Raw genomic sequence first — 19309 nt, forward strand, 5'->3', positions numbered from 1 at the left:
GTGTATGTTTCAATGAAACGAAAAGCATTTTCACCGTCCCCTTCTGCCATTCCCATTCCTCTACTGTCTGGTCACTGTCTTTCTGTAACAATTTAAACTCAATTTGGCTGGATTCACGAGTTTCCCTTCATGTGCCTGCCTTTGTGGAACTTGCAAATTAGATGGTTCTGCTCCCTTTTGATCCCCGGGCCAAACCTTTTGCTGTGAACTGGTCAAGAGGATCGGGAGTCCAGACTGAACCACCGTGTGGGCTGGACCCGAGTGTCATGGGAAAATGTTCCCTCTGAATCTGTCCTCTGTGTCGCTTGCATCATTTTTCTGTATGTCATCTTAGTCCGAACTGGCTGAGCAATAATTATGGACATGGGCAGTCCTCTATAAAAGACATATACGTGGCAGTCTGAGTTAGAAGTTACATTTCCTGTAAAGCAGACTACAGGTAATATAAAGTGTGATTTAAGTGTCAATAAAGCAAAGAAAGTGCTGCCATGGACACTCTACCTGACACCATCTTTGTTTATATTAAAGTGAAATGTTAAAATCTTTCATGACCTACGGTAAACAGTGGTCTTTTACCTAGACGTGTTGTTTGAAAGAGTAATAATTTGTCTTCTCTCTAATCTAAACAGGAGTATCCATATGTGCTGGTTGGAGTGTTCATTGAGCAGCCTACTCCGTTTCTTCCCGAATTCTTCCAGCGGCTGCTGACACTGGATTATCCCAAGGATAAACTGAAAGTTTTTGTGCACAACAATGTGAGTCCTCACAGCTGCTCTCGTTTTTTTTTCTTTCTTTACATATCTATCAAACATGACTCCTCGTATTTGGGTCCTAATCCATTAACACTGGCTCCCATCTCAGGAGGTTTACCACGAGAAGCACATCCAGAAATTCTGGGAAGCGAACAGGAATGTGTTCAACACTTTCAAGGTTGTGGGACCAGAAGAGAATCTGAGCCAAGGAGAGGCCAGGAACATGGCCATGTATGTCCGCCTCTTCTCTAAATCTGTCCTCTCTCTGTACCTGTGGTTTGAAGAACAAAATTGATGAGACCAGTTTATGGCACCGGTGGCACAGATTAATCGTGGCCTTAAGGAAAACAATTTGCACGATTTCTGTTAAAGGAGGAGGTTAACAGAAAGACACATTCATCACTTTACAATGTTAATGTCATTGATCTGGCTGTGGTTTCCTGGGTATTAATCCCAAATGTAATGTTTTATGCATTGTATATCTACTGTAGTATGATGAATGGTGTCAGGTCAGCATATAACTTTTCTGACTTTTATTAACACCCTTTTTCGAGTGGATGTGATTAGATTCACTGCGTGGCAGCGCCACAGGTGCCGTTAACGCCAAGACGGAGCGTTGAGTCATTGTTGGGTGTTAAATAAGATTCTGTTGTCACGGTGATATTTCAATCAGAGGAAGCCTATCAAACGCACAGTAAGCCTGAAAACGTTGGTCGCAGGACATCCCTGTAATGAACAAGTCTAAGGTTTATGAGAAGTCTCTAATCTTCTTCGAATTACATTATTCACCCGAGACTTAAAGATAGTCAGAGCGAGTCAGAGTCTACAATTAAAATTGACATCTTATACTTAGGAGCTGATAAATTTCAGCGTTTGGCGGCGATTGCTTCCAACGATTTCTCTGACTGTAATCAGCTACGGATTTAACAATGACTACTTTCCCTGCCAACGTCTGTGTTTTCCATTCATCCATAGGGACGAATGCCGAAAGGAGAGCACATGCGACTACTACTTCAGCATAGACGCTGACGTTATGCTCACCAACAGACAGACTCTGAAGCTCCTCATCGAGCAAAACAGGTAATCACAGAGCAACGGGAACGGCAGCAACACTGGAACCTGTTCAACAGACCTCCTTGGTAGCTGTTGCGATCATTGAACCATGCCTCAACTGGTACAACCACAGGGACATTACAGTGGAGTGGATGAAAGTTTAAAAATAAGCCACTCTGGCTTCCTGTTTTTGCCCTGCCACATGGAAACAGTGAACGAGTCCATTGCACTAAACCCCGAAAAGCCACTTTTCAATATCCAAAAAACAAATATGCTAACTTTTTCCCCCTCCTTCTGCAGCTTGTGATTCTGAGAAAAAAAAAAAAGCACTTCCCACAAACTAGATGTCATTGTAGCTGTGGTATTATATTGTGACCTGTTGGACACATGCAAAAGGGATATTTCTGGGATATTTAAAGACAGCATGAGAATTCTTCACTGGCACAGAGGCTATGGAAGGAAAATGCCAATGTCTCTCAACCAAGACAGTTTACCACACTGTTTACCGTAATGCATCCATACACCAACCAACGGCACCATCTTTCAACCTTGCCCAGCTTTTTATATCATAAAAAAAATTCTTAATTGTGGTTTGGGGTTATGAGACTAAAGGGAAGCGAGCCATTCCAGCAGGACATACAGGTCTGATTTCAGTATACAGATCTGTATCCATTCAGAATCAGATCTTCTCGGTGCAGCATATATGGCTTTACCACACATTAGATGGTCGGCCGTCTGCGAGATGTCACTGAGTTTTATCTACTTTGACAGAATTACCATCTCTCTGCTTTGTCTCCTGCTTCCCTACAGAAAAATAATTGGTCCTCTTGTCACTCGTCACGGCAAGCTGTGGTCCAACTTCTGGGGAGCCTTGAGTCTGGATGGTTATTATGCTCGCTCTGAAGATTTTGTCGACATTGTGCAGAGGAAACGCATGTAAGTCGGGCACATACAGCCATGGCTGTGCATTTTTGTGGTTCACACGCGGGTGTTGTTTACGACTCTCAATATTGTGCTCAATCCCATTTCTAAGACATTACTAACGAGATGCCTTCAAATGGAGCTTCATCCCAAAATGCACATATGCAGAGTCATTGAGCTACACTCGGATCCGTGCGGTGTCAGCGCTGAGCATCAAAGCCATGAAAAATACAGGGAAAAAAAAAAAGCAAGCCTGTAGATTCATTTCTGCTCGGACTGACTCTGTATGTGTTTTAAATAAGCTGAAATAGCGCCCAGATTGTGCAAAGGAATAAGCATTAACTGACCACAGTGGAAACCCAGGTTTAATCACCCGAGGCCATGAAGGGAGCAAGGCAGGGAGGAATCAGTTTCTTGTCGCAGCACCAGCTTCTCCAGCAGGGATGGTTAGCTCTGGTGTCTGGGTGGAGGATGTTGGGGGCGTCCAGTAATAGTACGACTCTCTGGGCCAATGGTGCGAGTTCATGATGACAGAGATTGAAGAATAACAGAAATGTTCATCCTTCCTTATTTCATAGAGAAACATAAATCATGTCTTTTCACACAATGAAATGCTACTTCAGTTTACAATATAAATTTCTCCAAGGTCCCATTATCACCAAGCAGTACAGTAGGGTTCATTGTGCATTGTTTATTATTTGCATCTCCACTGTGAAACCTTGAGATTGGTATCCAATTTGTAGTGTCCCAGTTTTGGGAATTAGGCTTTTAACCGGTGGGTTGCTTGTTTCGAATCCCCGCTAGGTCAAGGGCCCCAGTCCCCCAAAGCTCATTGTCAATTGGACACTCTAAAATGACCCCAGCCACAAAGCGGGCCACATCCAAGTGCCGTTCCCAAGACCACATAAATGAGGTTTGCGTCAGGAAGGGCATTTAGCTTTCGATCCCTGGAGAGGGAGAAGCTGAAAGCAAAAAAAAAAACAAATTTACTGTGGCCACATCCCACATGGGTTGTTGGGTGAGAAAGCAGGATTTTTTTTATTGGGTAAATTGGTGCATCGCACTGGTATGACAGCACACTTTTTCCATAGCTGATGAAGCTATTGCCATTCGGCCCACACACCCTGCAGTGAAAATGCAAGTCAGATCAGGAAACGTGGCAAACGGAACTCTGAATAAAAAGGCTCAGCATACTGTCTTAACAATTCCCACGAGACCACTGTAGTCATGGAAGTATCACAATGTCAAATCTCCCCCGGCATTGCTACTGCAAAATGAGCACCCCTTTCTCTCTGTGTCTTGTTGTTTCTAGGGGCGTGTGGAACATTCCTTTCATGGCACATGTTTACCTTGTCAAGGGCAGCGTCTTGAGGAACGAAATGAAAGAGAGGAACCTCTTTGTTCTGGAGAAACTGGACCCGGATATGGGTTTCTGTAGAAATGCTAGAGAACTGGTAAGAAGGCCCAGCCCCCCATCTTTAGGGATTCATGTCTCAGTATTATTAATGTGAATTTGGTGTATTTGAGTCGTGTTTTCCTTTCGAAATATTAACATCATGCATAAGCAAACATGTCAGTATCAGGACAGAATATTAAGCTCTTTACGTAGAGTAAAGATTTAGCATGTCAGTCCTAGTATGAAATTGAAAATGCAATGAATGTTAACCCCTGACAAAAGTCAACAGCTCACGGAAACCAAAGAGGGAAAACTGGGCAAGTATAAGTGAACTGAAATGTCTCTGTCTGTCATCGAGTCATCAAGGCATGATCTTTTCCTGTTAATGGTTGCTTTATGGCGTGTGAAGGTTCTTTGCTCCACTTGTATTCAATCATCCATCACTTTGTATTGCCGTCTATTTCAAATGACCACGGACGGTGCAACCAGTTGCGATGCCTGGCTGGTGTGCTGACAAACGCTGTTATTCCTGTTTTTCTGCCCCATTTTAAACCTGAAACACATGCTAACCCTTTAATGTCACTGACATAACGCCTGCACCCAGCTCTGTACAACGACATTGTCCTATCCAAACTCTTTGGATCGTTTGACACTTTTTTTCCCCAGCATGCACTGACCCCATGTTTAACCCACAAAAGACATCAGCTTCAGAGGGAATCTTGCTCCTTTTTTCATGCCGGCTCCTCCTAAGATGCCATGTATGTGACAAATACTGTGTCTTACTACTGAAAACACTGATTTATGTTATCGTATTTACATGATGCTTCTCCTTTATTTTAGACCAGTCACAGAGAAAAAGACTCCCCTTCTCCGGAATCATTCCATATGCTCAGGCCCCCAAAGGTTTCCATTTGTTTTAATCATTCTGCTTTGTGAAACGTCCGTTTCCAATGGGTTAGCACTGACAAGCCACTTCTAGCGTTGGCTCTAAATTTTTTAGTTTTTTTTTATTAATTTATTTTTTTTGGGATTATTGAGTTGCCATCCCTGCTGCTAAATCCATACAAACAAAAAGACGAGAGATTGCAAAGAGATTAAAAGCAGACACTGCAAAGCCAGAAAGAGAAAGACGTTTTCAGGAGGAGGAGGAAGAAGACGGGAGAGTCGGTCCGCACATGCAAGTCCCCTGCTGTCCTGATGCTTTACAGAGAACAGCCAAGCCTCACAGCAAACACTTGTAACCACCTGCAACCTCTAAATACTGACCTTTTTCAGACTAGGCTCCAAAACATGTGTTCAATTATCTGGACTAAATCATTGCTGTCACAAACAATTTGTAAATTCTGCACTATGGTTGTTAAACCATTCCTAAACAAGCAACTTTGTGTCATTTTATGAAGCCTAGGCTGATACTGAGTCCAAATTCTCCCCTACACTGTGCCCTCCCTCATGCTTCACTATAGAGTATCATTCCTGGATCCTGCTTTGTTCCAAACTGCCCAGCACCCCATCTATTCCTGTTCTCCCAATCCTCTCACCTTACCTTACTGCCCCCGCCCCTTTCCTGTCCTGTTCCTGAACCCACTGATGCCCCTGCAGCCCCCCCCCCCCTCCCAACCCATAAATAATCCTTGATTATTTATTTGGCACCCGTTTCTTTTTTTGGATCTCTTCCAAGTTATCCATTGATTGCAGTGTGTTAACACACTCTTAAATCAGAGTTGATTTGAGTTCTTTTTTTTGTGCAAATGAAGCCTTTTAGTAGTTTGCCACAAGTAACTCTTTTTGTTTTACAGTTCTACGCCAGTGCTAACCTTTATAGAATTTTCAAGTCTTAAACATGTACCAAAATTGCAACCTAAAGTGGATTTATGTATTGTAGACCTGCATGTATTATGGTTTTCACAATACAGATCTGTTAGAAGTGCTACCTGTGAGATTTTTGCGAAACTGACTTGATGTTCCCCCGTTTGCCGCAGGGACTCTTCATGTACATAACAAACCGCCATGACTTTGGGAGACTCATTTCCACGGCCAATTATAACACTTCCCATTACAACAGCGACTTGTGGCAGATATATGAAAACCCTGTGGTGAGTCAGCATGACCTCTCTTCATACTTCATCAGAGTGACAAAACTTAACTGATAAGGTTGGGTGATTTACTGTATTTGGCACGCTGGGACATGTGCCGTAGGAGGGGGGATTAGCTCTTTGAAGTATGCAGTGAAAGAAAACAGTCCCTAATAAAAAAAGGTCACTAATCTGAAATTATTTCTTTGTACAGGACTGGAAGGAGAAATACATCAACGAAAACTACACTCGAATTTTTACAGAAAACTACCTGGAGGAGGTTTGTATCCATGCACATGTTTAAGCCATAGAGTCGACAAAGATAGAAAGAGAATGACATAGTGTCGCACCGAAACCGTAACATCTGCTTATAGCATACAGTATCTGGGTATCGCATTAGACGGTGCAGCTCCAGACGAAGGTGTCAAGTCTATTCTCAGTTTGTCTTTCTTTATGTGTGTGTGACCTGCAGCCCTGTCCAGATGTTTTCTGGTTCCCAGTGTTCTCAGAGACGGCCTGTGATGAAATAGTGGAGGAGATGGAGCACTACGGTTCATGGTCTGGAGGCAGACATGAGGTCAGTGCCATGAACTAGGATTCACTACGCACAGAGCTGAGGTCAACACCTGATAGGAACATGTGGCAGAAATCTGCATAAATCTTTAAATAATAATATAGCTGCAAAAACATTCTTAGATCAGTCAACTGTTTTGTTTATTTATCATGTAATTATTTATCATGTTAATAACTTTACATGGACACTAAAATAGACATATTCTGATTATGATATGAACACAAGTTGCTAATAGAATATTTAAGTCATATTTCTATTTACATGTTCAAAATCGTGTAAATAATATCGATATCAAATGATGTAAAAAAAAGTATATCGTAATAAGCTTCTTTCTCATATAGCTCAGCCCTCGTCTACACACTGATGTGTCCTGATTCCTGTGGCACGTGAATGAGTGTGAATGATGTGAGACAGAAAAGGTGCTGCGTGAATGACAAAAAGTGGTCATCAAGACTAGAAAAGCAACATTTACCATTAAAAGAATTCACATAAACTTAAGAATTATCTTAGAATTAAGGCACTTGTCTTGTAAACCTTATTGTAACAGCCATTTCTTTGTTTGTTGTTGTTGTTGTGAGCCGTTATCTCCAAATAACCTCGTCAGAGTCAGACCCAGTGAGCAGCAAATGGCCTGTTGTCGAGATTAGATTTTTATTTTCATGCGTTTATTAGGACGAGTGCCATCGCTCACACCGACGCACCCGGCCGATAATAGCGGCACTTGTACACGCGCTTAATTTTTACGAGCGTCATCTCCAGGTCCGCCATTTAAATATAACGAAATAAAACATTATGATGTTGTGTTTATGGCGTTTAAGTCATGTGGCCTGTTTTTATGTAGTTTGAAATTGGTAATTAATGTGCCTAAAAGTTTGCCCGGGAGATTAACCGTGTACTCTGAGTAACTCTGCTGAGCTTGGGTCATTAAGTCTGATGTGGTCAGGCAACAAATACAGCCTGAGGTTCAGGAGACAAAACACACGCACACATCGACACGTCGTCATCATCATCATCTTCACTTTCAAAAGTGAGGTCACACACAAAGAAGGTGGTGAGTCATTGTAGTGTAAAAATACATTTCCTCCTCTTTTCTTTTCCCACAGGACCGACGGATTGCCGGCGGCTACGAGACCGTACCCACAGATGACATCCACATGAAGCAAATCGGGTTCGATAAAGAGTGGCTACACTTCATCCGGGAGTTCATATCACCTGTCACGCTAAAGGTTTTCTCTGGCTACTACACCAAGGTTTGTGTGACCTACGGTGTTGGAAAAGAAACGGACACTTTGCGATATTCAAAAATACAAGTATTCTCACCAGATGGGGCTCATCTGTGAACGAACAAGACTGTGTCGAATTGTGAAATAAAGAGAGGAGAAAACTAAACCTATTTACCTAAGTAAACAAAACAGATCAGTGATTGTTCCACGCATTGTCGACTGCACTGAACATCCACAGCTTGTCTGTGACCCTGCATGTGTGCCGCGGTCATACAAGCTTCACCGCCAGTTAGATGGATCTCACTTGTGCGGCAGAATTGTGCATTTCCTTCTCAGAAAGTACACAGTCAATTTTGCAGTGTTAAATTAACTCTTAAAGTGTTGATTAAGTGTTGTGTCCGAATGTATGTTTAACACTGCAAAATTGACGGTCTATTTAGGTTTATGAGAGAAAGTCGGTTATTTTGAAGAAAAAAAAGGGGTCTGTAAAGTCGCTAAATAGTTCAGAGATGCTTTTCTAAAGCAAAACAAAAGTTGAAACGTTAAAAAAAAAAAAAAAAACGTACATGCGCACATCCCGGTGACGATGCTCAAAACGATACATCGTGCAGCCCTAGTGTGACCTCATGAAACAGTGACCCTCCGCTCATATATTATGCCCAAAAGCTGAAACCACAAGAAAAAAAAAACGTTTGCTCACTTTCACGGGATGGGTTTTTACACGTACATCTGACATTCCTTGCTGAAAAGAAGTGTCATTGTCTGCTAACATTGATGTGTTCTTGTTTGCTCATTGCAGGGTTACGCTGTGATGAACTTTGTGGTAAAATACACGCCTGGGAGGCAGTCATACTTGAGGCCCCACCACGACTCCTCGACTTTCACCATCAACATCGCCCTCAATAATAAAGACTCAGATTTCCAGGTAAAACAGCGGTCTGACACAAGATGAGTTCATTTGGAGTGGAATGCCTTTTGGATGTCATTAAGTTTGATTTAATTGCGACATTCCTTCGACTAAGTGATTTATTCTACAATTATCGTCCTGTCTGCGACGGCCGTTTGATGTATGTTGTTTTCTCCTCTCCTCTCCTCTCCTCTTCAGGGCGGGGGCTGCCGCTTCCACAGGTATAACTGCTCCATAGAGTCGCCGAGGAAAGGCTGGAGCTTCATGCATCCAGGGCGGCTGACTCATCTCCACGAAGGCCTGCCCACCACCAACGGCACCCGCTACATCGCCGTGTCCTTCATCGACCCTTGAACCCTCCGACGATACTGTAAATTAGTCTTTTGACTTGGCTTTGCTTTTTTCTTGTTTTTGTGCCCCAGATGTTTTGCCTGATGCGATTCTTTCTTAAAGGAGTATTGCATTGAAAAAGATCTCTGTCAAACAGAGTGTAGAGTAAAAAACTATTCACACACTAAAATACACAAATGACTAAAATGCTAGCAAGGTAAAGTACTTCACTTTCAGATATTTGGATTTCGATTGAAAACCATGACCGTAGTAGAACTTACAGGAACTGTATCATGACCTTTATGCACAAACACACACTGGTGCCTTTCCTTGCAATTAGCTGTGCAATCAGAAAGCTATTTCTGTTTCAGGTAAAGCCGTAGCAAAAAATGCATTTATACTGTAAAAAAAAACAAAACAAAAAATACTCGACATTGTTTCAACAATTACTACTGGTGCTTATCATCATCATGTTTCTGCATTTACACTTTAAGTTATCAATCTTTGGGGTGTGAGTTGAGGTGATTTTGTCGTCACCTAAAAACATATGCATGTGTGATTTTACTTCCAAGTTGGATTTGTGCCCAGTGAAAAATAAGTATATTTTTGTAATTTTGCACAGAAGGAAAAAATAAATAAATAACAAAAGCAGCGGAACTCAATATGGATTCTGCTTGAAAGAAGTTCAATATTCTGTTTTACTTGAAAGGTTTCTTTCTGTCCTTTTTAGAGATCGACTACATTCATTAGTTTTTCTGACATTTTCCCTGCGATATTTTATTTCCGAGAGACGTGTGTGTGAATGGATTTTGGGACTCAGAAAACGGTTTTTGTTTTAACTTATTGTCTAAATAGAAATAAAGTCTTTATAAAAAATAATAAAATGTTCTTCTTTATTGTCTGTGATGGATTTCTGCATTTAAAGACCCTCATTATTCATACTCCCAACAACTTAAACAACCTTCTGCTCAAATTCTTGCAGAAGCAAAGTAACTGGAGGTAAAGTCTGGAGGGAAGTCTTCATTGTGTTATCACTGATGTCTCTTCATCCTCCGAGTCCATCAATCATAAACTCTACCATAAACATGTCACATGTAGAAACAATCATCAGGTCCAGTCGAGCCTGCACTCCCTTGGGCGTTGTGTGACGATGTACGTCAGCACATATGTAGTGTAGTTTACATAAGGGCCCATGTGTAAATATGTACATACAACCCTGTATGGCTCAGGGCTGTAAGACTGATGGACAGAATTGGTGGAAGGTGGAACCTACAGAAAAAAAAAAAAACTTGTATTTCCTCGTTGAATTGAGCAATCTGATGAAATCTGTTCAAGTCTGATTTCCCTGGAACAGACAACTGTGAAACCACACAGAATATTGACATCAGATCAGAACATCATGAAACAACTTGCTCTCATATCAGATCTCATTAGTTCTTAGTACCTGGGCAGACGTGACTCAGCACACGTCTCTGCTCCCCTGTGAAGTCGACGTATCTGAGAAGCCGCTGTGAGGCGGCGAGGAGAAGGAGTGCGAGATGGAGGAGATTTAGGCCAACATGGGGGAAAGGCTGCGTGCTGCTGAAAGAGCCCTTTGTGGCCACCGTTTCCCCCTGGTCTGCTCTGTGTCTCAGCCCCATGAAAGGTGACATTGATCCCAGCCAGGCGTGCAGGGGAACCTGCATTCCTAACGTGTTCTCACAGGAATGACTTTATCAAAAGGCAGTGATGGAGAAAAATGCTTCAAGGCTGAACTATTTCGAATGTCGGACGAAGAATAAAGCAGACTGAAGGTAGTGACAGCCTGTTTTATTTCCCTTTGCTACCTTCAAGTTTACAGGAGTGTTTATTTTCCTCAGTCAAACGCGGTGAACATCCGCGCTTGGGGTCAACAACTCCAAAGATGGGAAACTTGATGCCACACCAGAGTAGATTCAAGGGTGCCACTAACTGCAGGGTGCCCAGTAGGGGACGGTGATTTAGCCGTGACTGTGGCATATACTCGGGTTCTGACCAAATGTGGGGATTTAAATGAGGTGTTTGTGATGATCCAAGAATGCAAGTGCCCAAGATGGCTTGGAGGAAGAATGGTACATGTGTCTGCGTGAGCAGTTCCAGTTACTATTTTCCTATTTAGCCATTTGCTTATCGCGGTTACAAATGCAGGGGTTATTTTGCGACGTGATCTGTGCCACATAAAATACGGAAAATCATTTTGCAATCTGTATAACTACTGATTAAATGAGACCATGTCCCCTTTCATTTCCTACTTACGAAACAATCAACCTCACAGGGGGGTTTTCATCTGTTTGGTACAACATTGGAGATCTAAAACTGCAGGCTGATACAAAAAAACAACATATAAAATCACCCACTACACCCACTCCAAGTCATTTGTTGTACAAAGCAGGTCTGAAAAAGATACTGCTGAACAAATACCTGGCTTATTTGAAACCAAGTTGGACAAATCAACATATACAAGATTGCAGAGACGGATGAATGAAGCCAACTTTGTGTGTGTGGTAGTGATGATGATGATTATGTTCCACAATGATTTAACCTCCTGTATATTGCTGAGAATGTGTAGGGAAAGGAGTGGGTGAAAGGGAGTATCTGGGTTCACGCACAGTGCAACTGTGAGTCAGATGCTAATGGAAAAGTATTGGAAAAGCTGAATGCTATGATTAAAAATGCAGTACAAATGCATTTATATGTATGTGTGTGTGTGTGTACATACATCTTTGTGAGGATGTTTTGTGAAAGGGAGGACAACTTGGATGGTTCTCAAGTTCTGTCACTGTTTATGTTTTAGGACTTGGTTTTAGGGTTAGAATTAAGTTTAAGTTTAGGTTATGGTGAGGTGAAGGGTTAGGTTTTGGCATTTAGTTGTGATGTTAAGGTTAGAATAAGGGGCTAGGGAATGCATTATGTGTACAATTATATGTGTGTGTGTGTGTACTTCAAACAAGGTGGCTCAAGATGGCTGCCTCCACAAAGCAAGGCCCTTGACATCGGTACATGTAAAAAGCTTATTCTAAAGCAGCAAAACACCAAACACTTTTGATTTAAAGGTGATTATAAACCTATACAAGCATACTTATGAATAGCATATGTCATTTCTGCCAATAAAACCCTCCTAAATGTTACACACTGGACCTTTAAATTGTAAGACAAGCAAATTGGCAGCTTCTGCTATAGAGCGACCCTTTCAGCAATCTTTGAGGAATGGGAAGATTCAGATGCCGCGTCACTTCTGGCACACGATCCACATTAACTTGCATTTAACATGCATTTTACAACCTGTTTTTTATCATTATCATATGTTGAGTTAAAGTCCTGAAGCAGCTGAAGGGAGGCAAACTTCAGCTCTTTGACTTTAACAACTTGAAACCACTAACACTGGCAACAGCGGCAACTTTTTACACATTGTAAAAAAAAACTGTGTTTTTTTTTGGTAAACTTTATTGAGCTCTTATAAGAAACATCATGGAAATCGATGTGTGTCAAGTACCTGATTATAATTCCTCATAGCAGGACACTAGCTGTGATTAAATGTCATGTGAAAGTGGATTCAGACAGGTGAAAAAGTGATAGCTTAAGTGTAATTTCAACCCAAACACTACTTATTATTTCAAAGCTGCCATTATGCCTACCTTCCAGGTAAGTCATCAAGTACACAGCCCACAATAACAATTATAGCTGATAGTATGCTTCGAGAATATTGGCCCACTCCCTTTTTTTTTTTTTTTTTTTTACCAGCCAGACTGTTTACCATCTCTGAGTAAACTGGGTGCAAGTACCATTTAGCCAAATTACACAGAGACACTCTGTAAAAACAATCAGCAGCCCCACACTCGCAGGCAGATATTGATTTATGGACAAGACAAAAGCAGAGTGGAAGATGGGTGGAGGATAGGGAGTTGTCAGAAGCCACAATGGCTCCATTTATAGCAAGTGGAGAAAAATACCAGTCACACAACATGCTTTTTATGAGTTATTTTAGGGTCTTTTGAATGTTTCCTTGCCGTGTTTAGTCTGCTGTGTTGCTCCTTCAATCGGTACAAGTTGAAATGCAGATGCAACTAAGGGAGTGTAGTGTAGTTTTTTCTGGTGTCAGGGTGTGCGTGTGCCCTTATATACGTGGAGTGGAGGCTACGTGTCTTAGGTCAAAAGAGGAGGGAGCAACAGAAGGTCGGTGTTCAGATCCCCAGAGCCCCCATGTGGGTGGAGACTGTCTGTACCACTTCTGAACTTGGATCTTTTCACTGCACAGTAACACTGTGAAGTGAAAAGTTTGGCAAAAAGGCAACACTTTACAATACAGCACAGTAACAGCACGGTGATCATTTCGCCATTTGGAAGTAATATTATGGAATACTTTCTTATATCTATGGTAAACAACAAGTAACAGCTTGGTAATTACAATGTGTGTGGGAGATAAAGGAGGATGAATTTCACCTTTATGATATCTTAATTATCAATTTTGATTCATAAACATTATCCTGTGAGGGTAGTAGCCAATAGTATGTTTAATTACCTGGATATTGCATGGTATTACTGTAATATTACACCACACTATTATTGAAATGAAAATTGCATTATAAATAAGATACATAATAAACATTTCCATACCATTAAATCAAATCGATGACCACATTGCTACTGCACTGCAATGTGTTAACCAGGAGGAGTTGTACTGACAACACTCATCATTCATCTTTTACTTGACAAGTAATTAAGGACCAGAAAAATCAGTCGAACACCTGCAGGCAAAGTACAAATGTTGTTTCTGATCGGGTTGATGTGTCAAATAAAATATACTGCTATTCATTAGTCCTGTTCGCTATTACAACTTGTACCTTGGTGTCAGTCAAGGTTTACATAATTTATATATATTTTAAGGCCAGGATTTATAGACCTTTTCTGCTCACAGACAGTGAGAACCTAAGAGCATTACTAATCTATTGCAAGAGTGAGAAGCACTGAAATATGATCATGAAATGGGTAAATCATACTGCCTACTGACAAGATGAGGAAAGTGATGAAATGCCCGAATGTTTCCTTGAGACAGGCAGTGAAATATCCCAGATGTCAGATGATTCTTCTGTCTGGGACGCCTGTGAAGATCTGTCAACAAACTTTGTCTCTGTTTTGTTTATGTGGAGACAATTTCCTCGCTACTTTCGTCTGAGCGAGCCCGTGATTTTTGGCACAATATTGAAGAAGGCCACCCACGCTCACATGACATCACAGGAATGCAGTGTTTGGGGACAGTGATGCTGAGGGCGGCCTAAATGGGCGGATAGTTTGATTTCAAACTGACAGCTGACTAACAAACACAAACAATTTAGAATAATGATACACAATGAACAATTCGAAAAAACAACACAGCGCTTGAATGATAAATGACATGATCGTGACATGATAAAAAATATATACTCTTTTCAAAAGATTCCAGTAGAGTTGGGTTGCCATACGTGTGCTATGCACAGTCCTTTATGCTAACATCAGTGCCTCTATTGCCCTGAATTAAAGGTCCAGTGTGCAAGAATTAAATGAAATCTAATGGTCAGACTGCAACAAACTACACTCCTTATTCCTTCCTTTCCTTAGCGCATCAGGTAACTATGGTGGCCTTTGCATAGAAAGGATGTCAACAAGTGCTTTGATCTGTCCATAAGATGATGAAGTTCCCATAAGCCTCGTTTTCATCATGGTGCAGTTTGGTTTGGTACAGTTCGGAACAGTCAGGCCGGGTCAGGCTTGTGTTTCAACTGAGAACAGCACTTTTACTTGGTAGGCGGGGTGTATGTGCCCAGTGGAGTTGTGTCAGCGAGATATGTAGCGCGATGTTGTACCGAAGCGCTGACAATGAACAGCGACGTCAAACATGGCTTTTGGCAACAAGACATCAAGCTTTCTGTCGTAAGCTCTGGACGGTTTGTCTGTTTGGGCTCCATAAAGCAAAGCCCTTGCTAAAAGTACATACACTATACAGGGTTTATTATAAGTCTACGAAAACCAAATACAAACATATTTATGGTTCATGTATTCAATTTCTGCCAATAAACCCTACTATATGTTGCCCTCTGGACCTATAAGACTTGGAGGCTGTGACTTTTGCTGTCCTTACTACAGAAGGACTGAAAATAACCTAATCATAATGCCAACATTTACCATCTATGACAATAAGTATTGTAGAAGTTTGGTTATGTGTAGCAATATATCATCAAAATACCTGTAGTGACACGTTAAGGCTTTTCTAAGACACTGTATGAATACATTGCTGTAGCCTTTTGAAAATGAACATGAACTTGATTTAGGTGTTTGCAATTTGCTGACCTGAAAACGGTCTGGAGTCAATTACCATTAGTGCATTCCAATGGCATCGTATCAGCTCTAGAGGACGAATATACATCTTTGAAATGGCTGGGAGGAAGCCATCCAAGAAAACATCAGTGTGCTTCCTTAAAATGATCACACATGCAGAATTTAAGGAGCAAACATACAGTAGCAACAATCTATCTGGACTTGTGAAGTCTGTAATGAGAGGCTGGGTTCAAAATTTTCGAACCTGAATGTGCCAGAAGGCGGCTTCAGGCTCATCCAAGAACACGAAATGCATCAACCACAGTCAATCCTTCCTTGTGTATAAGTACATATTTATGCCACTTATAAACTCAATGATGGATGAGTAGTTGCAACAGTCCAGACTGTGCGACATTCACTGAGGAAGGAAAGAGGCAGGGTTCAAGCAGGGTTTGGTGACATGAGAACATTCCCATCAATAGTCTTGTCCCCATGCCACAGTCAGCCTTCTCCCACTGACTGTCTATCCATTGGTATGATATAATTGCAGGCTCACTCATGTGGCTCTTGTTGGATTTGTAGTTTGCACTTCTTCAAGTCCTATCAGACACCAACGAGGAAGAAGCCCTCTGTAGCGTTGTTTGTTGTGAGCTCTTCATGAGAACAAACCTGTTGCCCTCTGGGGAGCCAGAAGCAAAACAGCACCAGACTGGCAATCTGGTGACCACAGCTCATCAAGACAAAACCAGCGGTCATCCACCCTAATCCTTCTAATTGCCTCTTTGGCTTAACTTGAAAGACCAACCACAAGTGAGGCATTTTATTCCCCTTGGATACCTCTGTTGCATGAATCTTCAACACTGGACGTTTGCGGTCTGTAGCTGTGTCGTGGCATCCAGCCACCATCTGGGCAACGGGCCATCCTCCTCTACTCTTCTTGTTTTGACTTTCACAACTTCAGATGTGATAGTTTATGATCTGGGTCAAGTGAAACTGCCCATGCAATACTTAAATATTGGATTTCACGGGGGGGTGTACCTCCATTTTATACGAGTGAGAGCATTTACATTGGACTTCATGCATTTGAATGTTAAGTGTCAGTGTTTACATCTGATTTTATGATGGGGATTTGCCTGGAACCAAACGTCACGCGCTAACACTCTATAAGAGGGGAAGCTTTTAGGTTGGACAATGCAATAAAAAAAAGGCAATTTTCACCTATTTCATTCACGTCTAATCAGAGATTTTCTTTTTTTGAAGTTTTGTTGAAAATATCTTCATCAATGACACTCATGGTCTATGTCTAGGTATTTCATATATAATTTGTAGCACCCAGGGTTAAACTGTGTTCTTTTTGCATGCCTCAGAACCTGCACTGTGTAATATTAGGCTTGGTTTGATAAGATTAGAGAGTCAACCTGAACTTAGCTGAGTGGTCCCCCTCTGTGAGGAATACATTTAGTCTTTGAAGGTCAGGGTTTGGTGAACACAGACGTGCAGGCTGTAGCACAAGACCAAAGTCAAGTGGTGGTCATTACAGGCAGCGCATGGGAGCTCCACCCCTGCCCTCACCCACACATAAACACACAGAGGTCAGAAACCGAGGGGAGTTGTGAAAGCTCGAAAATCACACAGCTCTCTCCAGCAAAACAACTTCGCAGGAATACAAAGACGGAGTCTGAATCGCGAGGTCAAAAGTTCTCTCTCTCAGATCTTGATTCCTTCTTGATTGCTTCTTTTTCTCCCCACCACTTTCTGTGGCTAAACTGCTGCTATAAATGGAATCCGAGACCACTGATTAAAACGTTACAAAGAGCATGCAGTGTAATATCTCCTTCTATGTGGATCAGCTATGGGAGCAGCCAGTGAGCACATTTATGTGGCAAAAATCCACAAAATGCTGTGATTTATCACAGGATGCATGTGCAGTACAGACGTACATATGTTTCCACTTTTGTACATACATCCCTTTTTGTGCAAAGCCTTACCTCTTAACTCAGATCGTGCGGCCCTCAACAAACATTCGCTCTGTTACAAAGGTATGCAGACAATTACGCCGGGACTTTAAACCTCATTGTTTGGAGCCTCTTACAGGCTGCAACATGGCTCAGTATAGTATATGGGACAGACAAATGACAACTTCTATACAGACTGGATTTAAATAAACTGGCCCGTTTGACCAATGTAGAGAGGGAACAGTAATGGCACCCAAACACAGGCTAAATTCCATACCTTTCATTATATTTAAATCCACTGGTATCCACCTGTTGTGTACAAGGAACTTCATCACACACATATGATGTCTATTTCTATTCCCTTTAAATGAATTGTTTGTCTTAAAAAGCTGTCAGGCGTATAACCACTCAATAGAGCAGCTGGAATAACGTAAGCAGTTCATGTATCTCTCTTGGTTCGGCCCCTTTCCTTAACGCAGTTGCAGATGATTAACATAGTCTTGAACTGAAAAAGGATCTGGGGGGAAGGAAAAAAACAAGTGCTAAAATCCTTTGATATAAATTCTTTTATGAGCTACATTGACCTGATTCATATGTCTTGGATAGAAACACACAATTGGAAAGGTGCACTTTTCTGTATTGCTTTGGCTTCATAATGACTCCAAATGGATTTGAGCTGTCATTGTCAAGAATCATACCATATATATTTTGCACAGCCAATGTTATTTTAACTATTTTCAGGACTTACAGTTGAACTCAAATTGAAACTTAATTGAATGTGGCTGAAATGTTGCCAGTGGGTGGATGGACATATGTTTTCTCTGGCATTTCAGTCTGGGAAGGAATATGTTATAATAGATGCTGGTCAAAAGAAATTGCAGAAAGTTTGAAAAAGGAAAGAAGATCTGCACACTTGAAGGTATAATGGATAATATTTTGCAACAATTATTGGTGAAATTGCATGGTGAATATCCTTCTTGTCATCCTTCCCTTCCAAGTGTGTTGGAGAATCTATTGCTGTCCCCAGTTCGGTTCGCCTCTACACAGTTTGGTTGGTTTTCCATTATAATATAGTACCTCCTCAATGTGGGCGGAGTCATCCCTGCACGGCTGCAGGAAACTGCCGTGACGTGGTTTTACACAAACTAGTGACTTGTAAAGCAGTTGTCTTCAGTGTAACTGAATCACTACAATCAGTTTGTTAAAAAGATTTGTTTAGAGAATCGTTCAGTACTTCCTACATGACCGGAGCACAGACTCTGTCTGAAACAGTCACTGAACTGAAATACAGCGGCAGGGTTTGTGATGCAGCTAGCCGCTCACTATTGCAGGCTTTCAGCAGTGTGGTCGCTAAATACACCAGACTGTTAAACATTCAAGATTTTAGACATTTCCGGGCTAAATGTTGTAGATTGACTCACGTTTTCAGGATGTTTAAGTCTATTTAACTGATCTACAGTTTGGCATTGTTCACTTTGATTCTTATGTCAGACCTTTGCTCCATTCCTCTTCTAGTGACGACACTCAGACCAGCAGTCTGTATCACGCATGGCTTTTATTTTATTTACTATAAGTGACACACGAAGGCTCCTCCTCAAAATATGAGCACATAACATCACCAAAGCGAGATGTGACACGTGAGAACCCCCTCCTTTTTCAAACTTCCTTGGCATTTTCATCATTAAAAAAGATCTATTTACAGAACTGTAGGCATAAATGTATCAAATCCCATCTCAAAGGACAGGAGGAGTCCTTCATTCATATGTACATAAAGTAACCCTAGCAAATCATTACTATTACATACGAGTAGACGCATA

The 19309-nt window shown here is 41.4% G+C and overlaps 1 protein-coding gene across 2 annotated transcripts in view; it reads left to right on the plus strand.

Moving 5' to 3' along the window:
* plod2 (procollagen-lysine, 2-oxoglutarate 5-dioxygenase 2) overlaps positions 1 to 9890 on the plus strand; it is a 31541-nt gene extending 21651 nt beyond the window's left edge. The window contains exons 9-20 of one of the 2 annotated variants that reach the window (XM_058637962.1): positions 630 to 755; positions 862 to 983; positions 1728 to 1832; positions 2616 to 2741; positions 4039 to 4180; positions 4963 to 5025; positions 6102 to 6215; positions 6409 to 6474; positions 6667 to 6771; positions 7872 to 8018; positions 8791 to 8916; positions 9097 to 9890. In XM_058637962.1, coding sequence (XP_058493945.1) covers positions 630 to 755; positions 862 to 983; positions 1728 to 1832; positions 2616 to 2741; positions 4039 to 4180; positions 4963 to 5025; positions 6102 to 6215; positions 6409 to 6474; positions 6667 to 6771; positions 7872 to 8018; positions 8791 to 8916; positions 9097 to 9252 — 1398 coding nt within the window. In that variant the 3' untranslated portion in view covers positions 9253 to 9890. The remainder of the gene's footprint in view (positions 1 to 629; positions 756 to 861; positions 984 to 1727; positions 1833 to 2615; positions 2742 to 4038; positions 4181 to 4962; positions 5026 to 6101; positions 6216 to 6408; positions 6475 to 6666; positions 6772 to 7871; positions 8019 to 8790; positions 8917 to 9096) is intronic. The other variant, XM_058638044.1, reaches the window with a different exon arrangement.
* Positions 9891 to 19309: the final 9419 nt, after the last annotated feature.

Source organism: Solea solea, chromosome 1 (assembly GCF_958295425.1).
Source record: "Solea solea chromosome 1, fSolSol10.1, whole genome shotgun sequence".
NCBI classification, from domain to species: Eukaryota; Metazoa; Chordata; class Actinopteri; order Pleuronectiformes; family Soleidae; genus Solea; species Solea solea.